Genomic DNA, 11,539 nt, shown 5'->3' with positions numbered 1-11,539 from the left:
ATGACTCGTGTCTCCATATTGGCTTTTGACCTCCTCCCATGGAGACAAAGCAGAATGAAGTTGGCCAAAACACTGCAAATGGGACAAACCCCCTGATGAGTTAAATGAACACACTTGGACGCGTGCACAGATTTGCAGAAACAGACCTGAAGTACCCTCTTTCAGATGAAACTGACCTGCAAACAACTCAAAGTTGACTGTGAGGAAGTTGCGCAGCACCCTCTCTGCGTATTGCCTGTTTGTGCACAGACTGTCTCTGAACAGGGAACATATTTGGACCCATTTCATGTAAAACTTACAGCATCAGAAACTCAGCCATCCATGTAATCCCACATTAAAAACCCAACAATTGGCTGACATGGAGGAGTTTGGCATTTGGCAGAGCAGGACTTGTATGTTTTACACTACGCTTTTCATTTATCATAAGATATCTGGCAGAGTCAAGGGGAATGTCAGTCTGACGAGGAGCCCATTGTGTTTTGATGCTTTTACAGCCTGTAAAAGTTGACATGGTACAGTGAGAGGTTTTACCGCTCGACAGGTCTACAGTCACGCAAAGCAGCTCTGTGAGGCTGTATAAAGGCACCGCGGTGTATACATACTCACAATGACAACGCTAAAATGCTGATGTTTGGCAGGTATAAGGGCAGCATATACGCCTTCAAGTGTTCTAGTCTGCCATTAAATGCCAAAGGAAGAAGAAGAACACATACAAACACAGACGAACAACACTTTGAAGATAGCGACAAGTGCAGCTGCAGCGACATCTCCACCTCCACTCGTCCAAACAGTAAGAGTTGTGTATGGAAGTACTTTCCGTTTGAGGCGGATACCAATGTTGGGTTTTTTGTTCAAATGTTTTAATAGAGGAATGTTTGTTGAAGTACAATTCCATTGTATCAAATTAGGTATCGGGAACGAGTTAAATTTACTGGAAATTGGTATCAATTACTAAATGTCTGGTATTGTGACGTCCCTACTGGGCCCCATGCAAAGATGACCAAGAAATCTGGAGAACACTTGAGTAGTAAGGACATTGGTGATATATGAAGTAACCAGCCATTATTGTGTTGTCAAGTTGTAACACATATCCGTATGACAGAAACGTATGCTGGTGTATACAAAATATTGGCAATAAGTTGATATAAATTAAGGGTAAGTTGTGATCGTTCGAAGGTCGCAGACGATACGCCAAACACGGCAGACATACGGCCCAGTCACACAGTTCCGTATGGCAGAAACATGCCGGCGTATATGAAAAGTAGCTCAAAATTTGTCAGAGTCCAAATACTTCCAACTTTTCCACAGCGGTGTTGTAGCTGACGTATACATAACAAATTATTATACGTATATCTAACCCATTGATAGCGTATCACTTACTTATACAAAATGTATCAGAGCGTCTGGCCAACGGAGCTGGAAAACTGCCATTTGGTTCACGTCATGCTGATGCTGGAGAACCGATAGAATGTACTCTTGTCGCAGTCTCTCAGCATCCTCCATGCTCTCTGATGATGGGTTGATGTATTCATCAAGACATGCTGTGAAGAAGTGAGTATGAGCTACTCACAGGGACCCTATATACTATATTCAAACCCCAATAAGCTCCCAAACGCTAGTTAAACGCTAGCTGTACTGTAGAAACACGTTTAATAAGTTACTCCGTCGTTAGGGATAAGCTTAACATAGGATACGAATAGGTCATCCACTCGTTATCAATAAATTGGCTGTAGGGTTCACCGTCAGCCGACGTAGCCTATATCTAATGTACCTCTACTGTATTCACGTACTGTATTTACGTACTATATTTACGTAGGTAAGTATTCACGTGCATATTCCGTATTCACGTTTGTCTAATGTAGCGTAACTTATGTGTAACGTCTGCATATCTTATGAAGCACACGTCGGGTACGTCCGGTAATTTTGAACATGCTCAAAACATCAGCGTTCAACAGCGCACCCCAGCGTAACACCGCATGCTCTTAACGAATACTACTTATGCCTTCCCTTATAGCTACGTAAACCAGCGTGTTGCCGATATTTTGTATACGCCATATTTTTGTATACGTTATGCATTTGTTGGGTATTCGTCTGATACATTTTGTACAAGTAAGTGATACACTATCAATAGGTTAGACATGCGTATCTGTATATGTTCACTTTTCCGATCTGATGAAAAGTTGGACGTATTTGGACTCTGACAAATTTTCATATACGGATATGTGTGACAGGGCCTTAAGGTCTTCCAATAGATTCTTTGACACAAAAAGCCTGCGAACAAAAGGTGCAAGTGAGAATGAAACCAGAAAACCAGGGGGAGCTCCACCTGATCTGCTGTGCAGGGCTCTGTGCTGCCTGGAAGCTGGACTCCTGCAGCCTATGAATTGCCCGGTCTGCTCAACCCAGCTAATTAACTGTTTTCAGCTTTAACATTATGTACACTGAATAGAGAAGAGCTCAACAAATCCTACCCGAGACAGATTCTGTCCAACAAGCACTGACAACAGCCACTGTACCACTGGTGAAATGAAGCCTAATCACGATCTTCAGGAGCTGATATTAAATGCATTATTAAAAGACCAATTCATTACCCATGAGCTCACTAAAACGGTTCAGTCATGTTTTAAAATGAATTCAAACGTCAGTACTGCATGCCATAACTGGCACCTAGCTAACAAAAGGTAACAGCTGAATTATTGGGCAAATTTAAGTCTCATTTGATGGAAACATACAAACTTGGGAATGTTTAAATTGAACAGGAGTGTACTTGAATAGACTGGGCATGGAGCGCAGCTGGATGTGTCATCTTATTTGAATTACTGACAGGTGGAAACTTTTTCCATCACTGAATCAAAATAACACCCCAAGGTATCTTGTTTTCCTTTCATCTCTGTGTATTGATGAAGCTGATGATGAGATTATCCGTGTCCATTGAGATTACCACTTTAAAATCTATTCTCTGCCCAACTACAGACAACCAGTCAGACAGTACCAGGGAGTTTGCCCTTTTGTCTGGATCACATCTGTAATCTCCTCTAAATACATTGACTGGAGTTGGGAGAAAAGTACAGTAGTCTGACTGCCGGCCACCACAGCTGGACAGAGAATGGCCACACAACTCAGATTTCATTCAAATCGGTATTTATCTTTTGGGAAGTGCATCATTATATGTAATATACTTAAATGTCAGAATAAAAATATGTCAACCTGGCAGTGCCAAAACCCTTGCATCCTGCAGTGGTGCAGGATTTCATTTAAAAAATACTTCACAGCGGGGGCTTAGTGTTGCAGTGATATTGTGTATCTGTCGCACAAAAATCAGTTTGTCCACACACAGATTGGGGGTTTGCAGTCAGATGGATGGGAAAGTGCCAATATCATTTGCTGTATCAGCTAAGAAAGACATCCAAACCAGCTCGGGCCGAGGCTAGTTTTAATTGCTCGACACGTTTCTAAACCTCTTTAGATGAGGTTAAGATCAAACTACACTTATAGCTTAGAGGTCAATGAAGCGCATTAAAAGTGTATGCGAGTAGAGAAAAAAAGCCAAGGTTCATGGAAGAGTGATGCTACATTATGCTTCAGGCATGTTCCATTTTTCTGCTCACATAAGTTACAGCATGCTTTACCATGACTGTCATGTTTCTTTGGGTCACGATCTTCAAGAGCTTTTAAAAGATTGATTCCTTACCCATGAGCTCACTATAGCAGTTCAGTCTCGTTTTAAAGATCATTCAAACGTCAGTACTGCATGCCATAACTGGCACCTAGCTAACAGAGGTAAAAGCTTATTTATTGGGCAAAGTTCAGTCTCATCCAATGGAAACATACAAACATGGGAATGTTTAAGTTGAACAGGAGTGTACTTGAATAGACTGGTCATGGAGCGCAGCTGGATATGGATGTCATCTTCTTTGAATTACTGACAGACAGATGGAAGGTCCACACATTACCCTCATAAGAGGGTTTTGTCTCATCAAGACACAATTGCAGCATTTCTATAACTTTGCTTCCGTGCAGGCCTGACTGAAAACCTACTTTTTACGGTATGAATTTGACAGCATGACATGCAGTGAATGATGTAGATGCACCCTGGGGCTATTTCCGCAACATGAAATCCAGATAAAGCAATTTGCATTTCTTTATTTCTGACCTTCACTATGCCAGAAGACTTGGAATGAGAGAACTTGACATTGAAGTCAACAGAGAAAATGCCCTTAACTTGCATCTGTGATTTCAGTTCAGATGTTTGCACGCCACCTTGCAGTTATATGTAAGAAATGGTTAATGAGTGAATCGGGCTTTAGGCTATTGGAGAACTGACGGGATTAAGTAGCAGCAGACCACCATTATATAACCTCCTTACCCAACAAGGTGGTACCTGTATCCAATTCTCTAGTCTTTTAAAAGAGCCCCCTTGTATAAACAGTCATTTAAAGGCTGTTTAGTGCATCCCCTGATGGAGAAAGACATGGGAATGGAACGCCATGACTTTTACAGTTGGAAGCATCAGGTCTTGTGGCTACTCTGCTTCTCATTCAGACAAGCCGGACAGGCAACTAGTAGTCTGATTCTGATTGAGAAGGTATTTATGGCAGAACACATGTAAGCCTTCATCTTCGGTGAACACCAACTGGGCCAGAGTGGAGTCAGTAGTCTTTCAAGCACGTCCCAGAACTGTACCACAACTCTGTGTGCTCGGGTTGGATGTTGGACTTCAAATTACACACTATTGGAAATAACTACCAGTGGAACTTAAACCAGGCAATCCAAGGGCCCCACAGAATGCAGTGTAAAATATGGTTGTGTGGATAATGAACCGTAGTTCAGACAACTTTAGCTACCATTAAGAAATGGTACACTTGCTATGTCAACCGCACCTTTTTCTAATGTTCAAAGCAGAGTTTTTGTAATACACAGCGGTCACATTTATACAGCATTTCACTATTTATTGGAATTTTTATATACCAATACAAATGATCAGCAGAAGTATCTTTTTTGGATTCTGAATCAACTACAGTCAGGTCTGTTGTGGAGAGTTAAGGGAAGGGGGGTGATTTACCATTTCTCTCTGTGCATCCCTGAGGTCCATGAAAGCATCATCTTTAGCCACATCTACTTCTGCTATACTTTGTATGTCCAGTCATCAGCCAAACACTCAGGAAAGGGCCAGCCAATGAAACATTAAATCACTAGGGCCGAAGCCAAAGCTTGACAAAGGAAACTTGCCAAGCCCTAATAAACACCCCTCTGTTCTTTATACAAAAGAGAAACGTCCATAAATGGATCTTAGAGGAAGGGCCTGAGTTGGATAGGTAGTAGTTGAAGCAACTCTCTCGAGAAATAATAGACTAAAGCACTTCCACACAACAGTGCTTAGACTATAAAGGCTTTACTTTCAACCAGTTTCTCTTTATGTCCCTTGAGGGGTACAAGGCCACACTAGTAAACAAGGAGCTGTGGTACAACTAGGACCTTTAACATCCACACTGCTGTTGATCTGAATTAGACTCAGAACCTTCCTGCCACAGGCTGTATTTTTACTAGCTTCCCATCACATTATCAAAGGTAAATAGGATTGCATTAAAAGTTCCATTCTGTATGCCACAAAGAAATCTCACTCATATGACATTTCTAGTGTTTCTATTTGCATAATTAAAACTTAATTTGCAGTTATCCCACAGCTATTGACATTTCCACTCATGGTTGGCGGTTGTCATAGTAACATGCTTTATGGATCTCAGCCCTCAACTCAGTCTGACAGGACTAAATCTGAGCCAACCAACAAAACTAAAATGACATTGAACACTACTTGGCTAACAGCTTAGCGGACAGTTTTTGGCTGCTTGAGGAAAACATATACAGTATATACACACAACTAGCAGATGCTCTGTGGTATTACGTGTAGCTTAAATCATATATATGTGTGATGTAGCTCTCTCATCCTTCCATGACATAAAACAAGAATGTGCCTGTCAGTCAGACCTGGGGGTTTTGCTCTCTCGCCAGATCAAGAACAGGCTCCAATAAGCCGGCAACCTTTTTTGTTTTGGTAAGGTTTGAGGTTTATGGTAAGTTTTGAGGTGGCAGTTTGTTCTGGTGATAATAAAAATACATGTCAAAAACATATTGGTAGATTGCATAAAAAGACAATTCAATTAATGTTTTGTTTTGATTTGAAAATGGCTTACTTTAGAATTGTGTGAGAAAATCCTGATCTTGATTTACTCCTGGGTGAGAAACTCATTACTTCATAGTGAGTCATAATACTCTAGTCAAATTGTGACCTTACTGTGCTCTCTGGAAATAGTTAAGACTCATAATCTTATCTTCTTGAGTATCCTTGTTTTTAAAATGCTTTATTTAGTTTGTTCCTTTGCAGCTTGTGGGGGCTTCGGTCAGCGTGGGTTCATAATGGTTTTAATAGATTCCAGTGGTGACTCAGTTCCGTGGTTTTGTTATATGCCAAACATTTGTATTTTTGCCAAAATAAAAAACTCCTTACCCTCTCCTGCAAGATACAGAAAAGATGGCTTTTGGGTTGAAATGTCAAGTTGAGGTGAGAAACGAGGCTCTGAGATTATCAGAGTCGTTAATCTGTCTGGTATTGGCACAAGGCAAAGCTTGATATCGACTACTAGGTAAAGCAGATGGGTTTTTAATAAGACATGCTGGAGTCCCATGTGCTGGAAACTGACTGCAATGTATGGCACTAAACACATCAGTACTGAAGAATGGCTTATTGGGTATTAAAGGCGTACTTCTATTTGTGAAGAAGCCAAAAAACAAGTATACCCCTTTCTCTTTGAAGAAGGAATATCTGTAATATAAGGCAGATTTTGTATCTGCCAAGCTGTATCCTTTCAAAACAGTATTTCCAAAATCTGAGGCAATGTACAAACTGCAGATCAAGGCAATCAGTGAACACACCAACAACTTACATCACCCGTACACAATGTGAAAACATGGAAATGAGGAGGATGAGTCATTGGCCATGTAAGCCTTCGCTGACAGGGGAGAGAGCAACAACTGACCTGCAGTAAATGAGGAGAGGATCGATGGATTTGACTCAATTTTTGAGTTCATGCTCATTAAGAAGGAAACGGCTCCAGGTAGCACATACAGTGTTGTGCATACCATTAGTGCCATGATTGTGAAGACGAGGGCATAAAGGGAGAGTTGGAGAGCAGTACTCCCTGCTAAGAGCCTCACATGGAGAAAACACCCCACATACTGAAGACAATTATCTCACCACACAAAGATAGATATAATTAGGATGATGGGAAGGGGAAGAGTTCTCATTTAGTCATGCATCACACTTAGCTCAGAATTTGTCATTGGCTGTCTACAGCATGTCTTGGTTACAGTGTCAAGGCCTTTTGTATTGCCAGCAACACGCAAAATTTCGTGAACCTTATATGGATAGTTAGACCCACTGTATCAACACGCTCAGATGAGTAGTATACACTTACAAAACACTCTCTGTGCAGCTACGTAGGCCACTAATGGAGCTGCTCCTCTATAGAATCTAACTAGTTCTCTAGTATTCACTCATAATTTGAGTCATTAGATTGTTTTGCTTAGTTTTCACTCCCTTTTGTTTAGAAGCTTTCAGCCAAATCTATCATCTCCATTTTCAACTCATAAAAGCTATTGTTTGCTCGTCAGTGGTACTATACATGTTCTAAAAGAGTGATTTGAAAAGAATAGCTTTATGTAACTTCAAATTGTTTGATTTCTTTAGCGCAGGGGTGCCCACACTTTGTTGGCTTGGGTTAAAATAATGCTGCGACGGGGGGGGGGGGGGGGGGGGGGGGGGCTGTCTGCTGTCTGAGGTTCGTGGGACGAGGGGTGCTGGTGCGTAGTTCTCTCCTCTCCTTTCCTCCGTTCTGCACGTGTGTGTGTGTGTGCGTGCGTGCGTGTGTGTGTGGAATGTGACTGCGCAAGGCAATTAAAAAAACAAAACTTTTTTACGGGGCGCGGGGTTCCGTTGGGGGAATATATATACTACGCACTACCCTCGCCTTTTGGGCACCCCTGCTTTAGCGCGTATGCCCACAGGTTTTCAACACTTATATCTGGATAATGTTGAGGAGAAAATCTGAGTCTTAGTATGGTCAAAAAACAAACTTCTATTTTGGACAATAATGATCCAAGTTTTGGTACAACATAGAGCTGCAACGATTAGTCGACTAATCAATTGGTTAATTGACAAAAGAATAATCGTTAATCTTTCATGCAGAAATGGCAGAGAATTGTATTTACAGCCTCTGAAATATGGAGATGTGCTGCTTTTCTCTGTTTTATATCATATCAAAGTGAATATCTTTGGGTTTTGGGACTGAAAAAACAAAGTCAAAAGGTTTTCTTTAAATGTCTTGAGAAAAAGGGATGGACCTTTTTCAATGTTCTTCGCCCCGACCGTATTTGCTACTAGTAGATCCTGTTTTCAATGTTCCCGTAAATGTACAGACCAGTGGATTACTTTGATACTGAATATTCTCAGGCAGGTTCTTGAAAATAAGGAGCCTCAGTTCTGTGATTTCTAAGCATATTATTGGAAGCCTCTATGTAATGGATTTTGATGCAAATTGAGGCAATCGTACCGTAATTGCCCATTAGCTGTGTGTCACTGCTCCAACTGTTGACGATGTTGGTGGGAGGCCTTTCCCTTTCACCTCACACAGTATCTTTGCTTCACACCTCTGCCTCTGTGCCTCCCTTCAAGTCTCCCCCGCCCTCCTGGGGAGGCCACCACTGCTCTGGGGCACGCAGTGAAAGGCTATTATAGCTTTATTACATAGTGGGATTTTAATTGCCTAAACCATTGCAACCCATTACAACAAATGGCTTTGAAGACCACGTCCTACCCCTGCGTGCCACAGATCGCAATACAATCTCATGAAAGCAGTATGTTCTAATACACAGACGGCATCCACTCACCTGTACTGAAGCGCTGATTTCAGCAGCAAAGCCTCCGGTTATTGGTGCTTCATGACTGATGAGCAAACGTCCGGTTTTCACCACCGACTGAAAAACAAAAGATATATACAGATGGTTACAAATAGGTTCAGTGTTCCTCTCCTTCATGATTTCAAAGCCATTCATTGATATGGTTGGCAATATCTGCAAATTATGAACAGGGCAAGTTGGCTAAGTTATGCACATCGGAGTTCAGTGTCGACATTGTAACTGAATGGGAGGGCGGAACGAAAATATTCACCTGTGTGAATATTTTTTGGAATATTTACAGTTGCATATAACCAGTTGCACAATCGGTGTCTGCTGTGTGGCTGTTACCAAGTAAGAGTGGGACATGCGGCCTGCTGTGATATGCTACATCTGCTTGCTCCCCTCAGACTGCATGTATGCCCGGCTGTGTCGCTGTGTGTACATGTATAAAATGGATATGGACACTACAGTATGAACTGGAGGGCTGATTCAGGCTGGTAAACAGGGCCAACGGGACAATCATGGACATTAGAGGTCTCAGTCTCCCAGGCATTTACATTTGGGTTTTCTGCAACCTGACATTACTACAGAAGGATGCCTCTGCTCCACCCGTTATCTACTGCATCATAAAACCAATACTATAATCTCATCCACTTGCCACTGGTCCAGACCAAAGCTATGTCTGTTCTATGCAACTTCAGCAAACCTTTCCTCTCCTCTGCACAGTTGTTGTATTTCTATTTGTATCCAGCAATAAACTGGAGAAACACCTCTGAAAACTCAACTGGGATCATTACCAATAGGGATGTACATGTTGTTTTCAACATCATTTTGAGAATTTACAACTTTCAATAGGATTTAAAATAAATGTCTATGTAAGTGGAATCCCTGGTACATGTTTAAGAATATGCATCTATTTGACCATTTGAACACCGCAGGGAAAATATTAGATACTTCCCCTTCCCTCAAAGCCACAAGCCAAGCCAAACAGCCACTATAATTAAATAACCCCCTGAAAATAAGCGTTACATATCCATATAGCACGGGCCTGACATTTTTTCCCTTTAACCGGACCGCATAGTATCAAACACAGGTGCATTCTGGGGCTTCATGCTGATGATAAACAGGCAACTGTTTACATTGCTGAGGTCCTGGGTTTGGCTGTGAAGCACTGAATAACTGTGGCTAACTGTACCACTGTTACACACTGGCATTGGGAGCTAAATGAGTCAGCACTGTGTCACTCTGGGGCCCTAATACTTGATGCAATGCCAAGTGCCTTTTTCTGGTGGGGCACATTGGAAAAGCCTGTATTAAGAAACAAAGATTCTTAAAATTAGAAAAGATAAATTCAATGATCGTGTCAGTTTACAGAGGCTACATATGCAGCAATCTTTAACAAGTAGGGGTGGATGAGTTCAGAGCACAACAATCACTGATTATATGACACTATCTTCAGGAATGTGGAAGTTAATAACAACACTGGAAGACAATAACAACAGTTGTCAGCCGTCACAGTGAGGAGAAATAAAACGAGGGGTTGAGAGCGATGTCTTAATATGACATGTGGCTGTGAGTTTTGCCTTAGTGCGATGACTCATACAGGTGCGGTGCCTCCCAATCCTCTACTCCACCCTGAACCCAGTCCCCATCTCTCACACTCACACACACACACACACACACACACACACACACACACACACACACACACACACACACACACACACACAAATTTACACAGTGACACCAGCATCCCCCTGATATCTCTGTTGCTCATCTCCCCGGTGGGAGGCCCATCATAGTTCTAGCTGCATCAGGAGTGCATTCTTCAGATGCTTTTGACACAAAAGAAGCCTGCCACTGTTTTTACAATATCGTGGGATAGAGTTTCAGGCTCTGGGGCCTGGGGAAAGCTTGGGACACAGTTATTAGACTTGACCCAAAACCCTGCTACTTAAACAAAAGTGACAGTCGCAGGCAAAGAGCCAAGTACAGTATATCTCAAAAGTGAGTACACCCTTTAGATTTTTGCAAATATTCTGTTATATCCTTTCAGGGGATAACATTATCCTACTGAAACTTTGATATAACTTAAAGTAGTCAGTGTGCTGCTTGAATAACAGTATAGATTTATTGTCCTTTGAAAATTACTCAGTACACAGCTGTTAATGTCTAAACAGCTGGCAACAAAAGTGAGTACACCCCATAGTGAACATGTCCTAATTGTGCCCAATGATGTTGTTTTCCCGCCCTGGTGTCATGTGACTCGTTAGTGTTACAAGGATTCAGGTGTAAATGATAAGCAGGGCTGTTAAATTTGGTGTTTTGGGCACAATTCTCTCTGAATGCTGGACAACATGGCACCTCATGGCAAGGAACTCTCTGAGCGGCTGAAAAAAAGGATTATTGCGCTTCACAAAGATGGCCTTGGCTATAAGAAGATTGCCAACACCATGAAAATGAGTTGCAGCACAGTGGCTAAGATCATACAGCGGTTTTCCAGGACAGGTTCCACTCGGAACAGGCCTCGCCAGGGTCGACCAAAGAAGTTGAGTCCACGTGCTCAGCGTCATATCCAGAGGTTGGT

General features: G+C 41.9%; 1 protein-coding gene across 1 annotated transcript in view; it reads right to left on the bottom strand.

The window, feature by feature from the left end:
- Positions 1-11,539, bottom strand: part of bckdhb (branched chain keto acid dehydrogenase E1 subunit beta) — a 55,775-nt gene that overhangs the window by 5,872 nt on the left and 38,364 nt on the right. The window contains exon 10 of the mRNA XM_029452390.1: positions 8,944-9,030. Coding sequence (XP_029308250.1) covers positions 8,944-9,030 — 87 coding nt within the window. The remainder of the gene's footprint in view (positions 1-8,943; positions 9,031-11,539) is intronic.

The sequence above is a fragment of the Cottoperca gobio genome, chromosome 16 (genome assembly GCF_900634415.1).
Source record: "Cottoperca gobio chromosome 16, fCotGob3.1, whole genome shotgun sequence".
Lineage (NCBI taxonomy): Eukaryota > Metazoa > Chordata > Actinopteri > Perciformes > Bovichtidae > Cottoperca > Cottoperca gobio.
The sequence above is the reverse complement of the archived record's forward strand: the minus strand, read 5'-3'. Positions and strand labels throughout refer to the sequence as shown.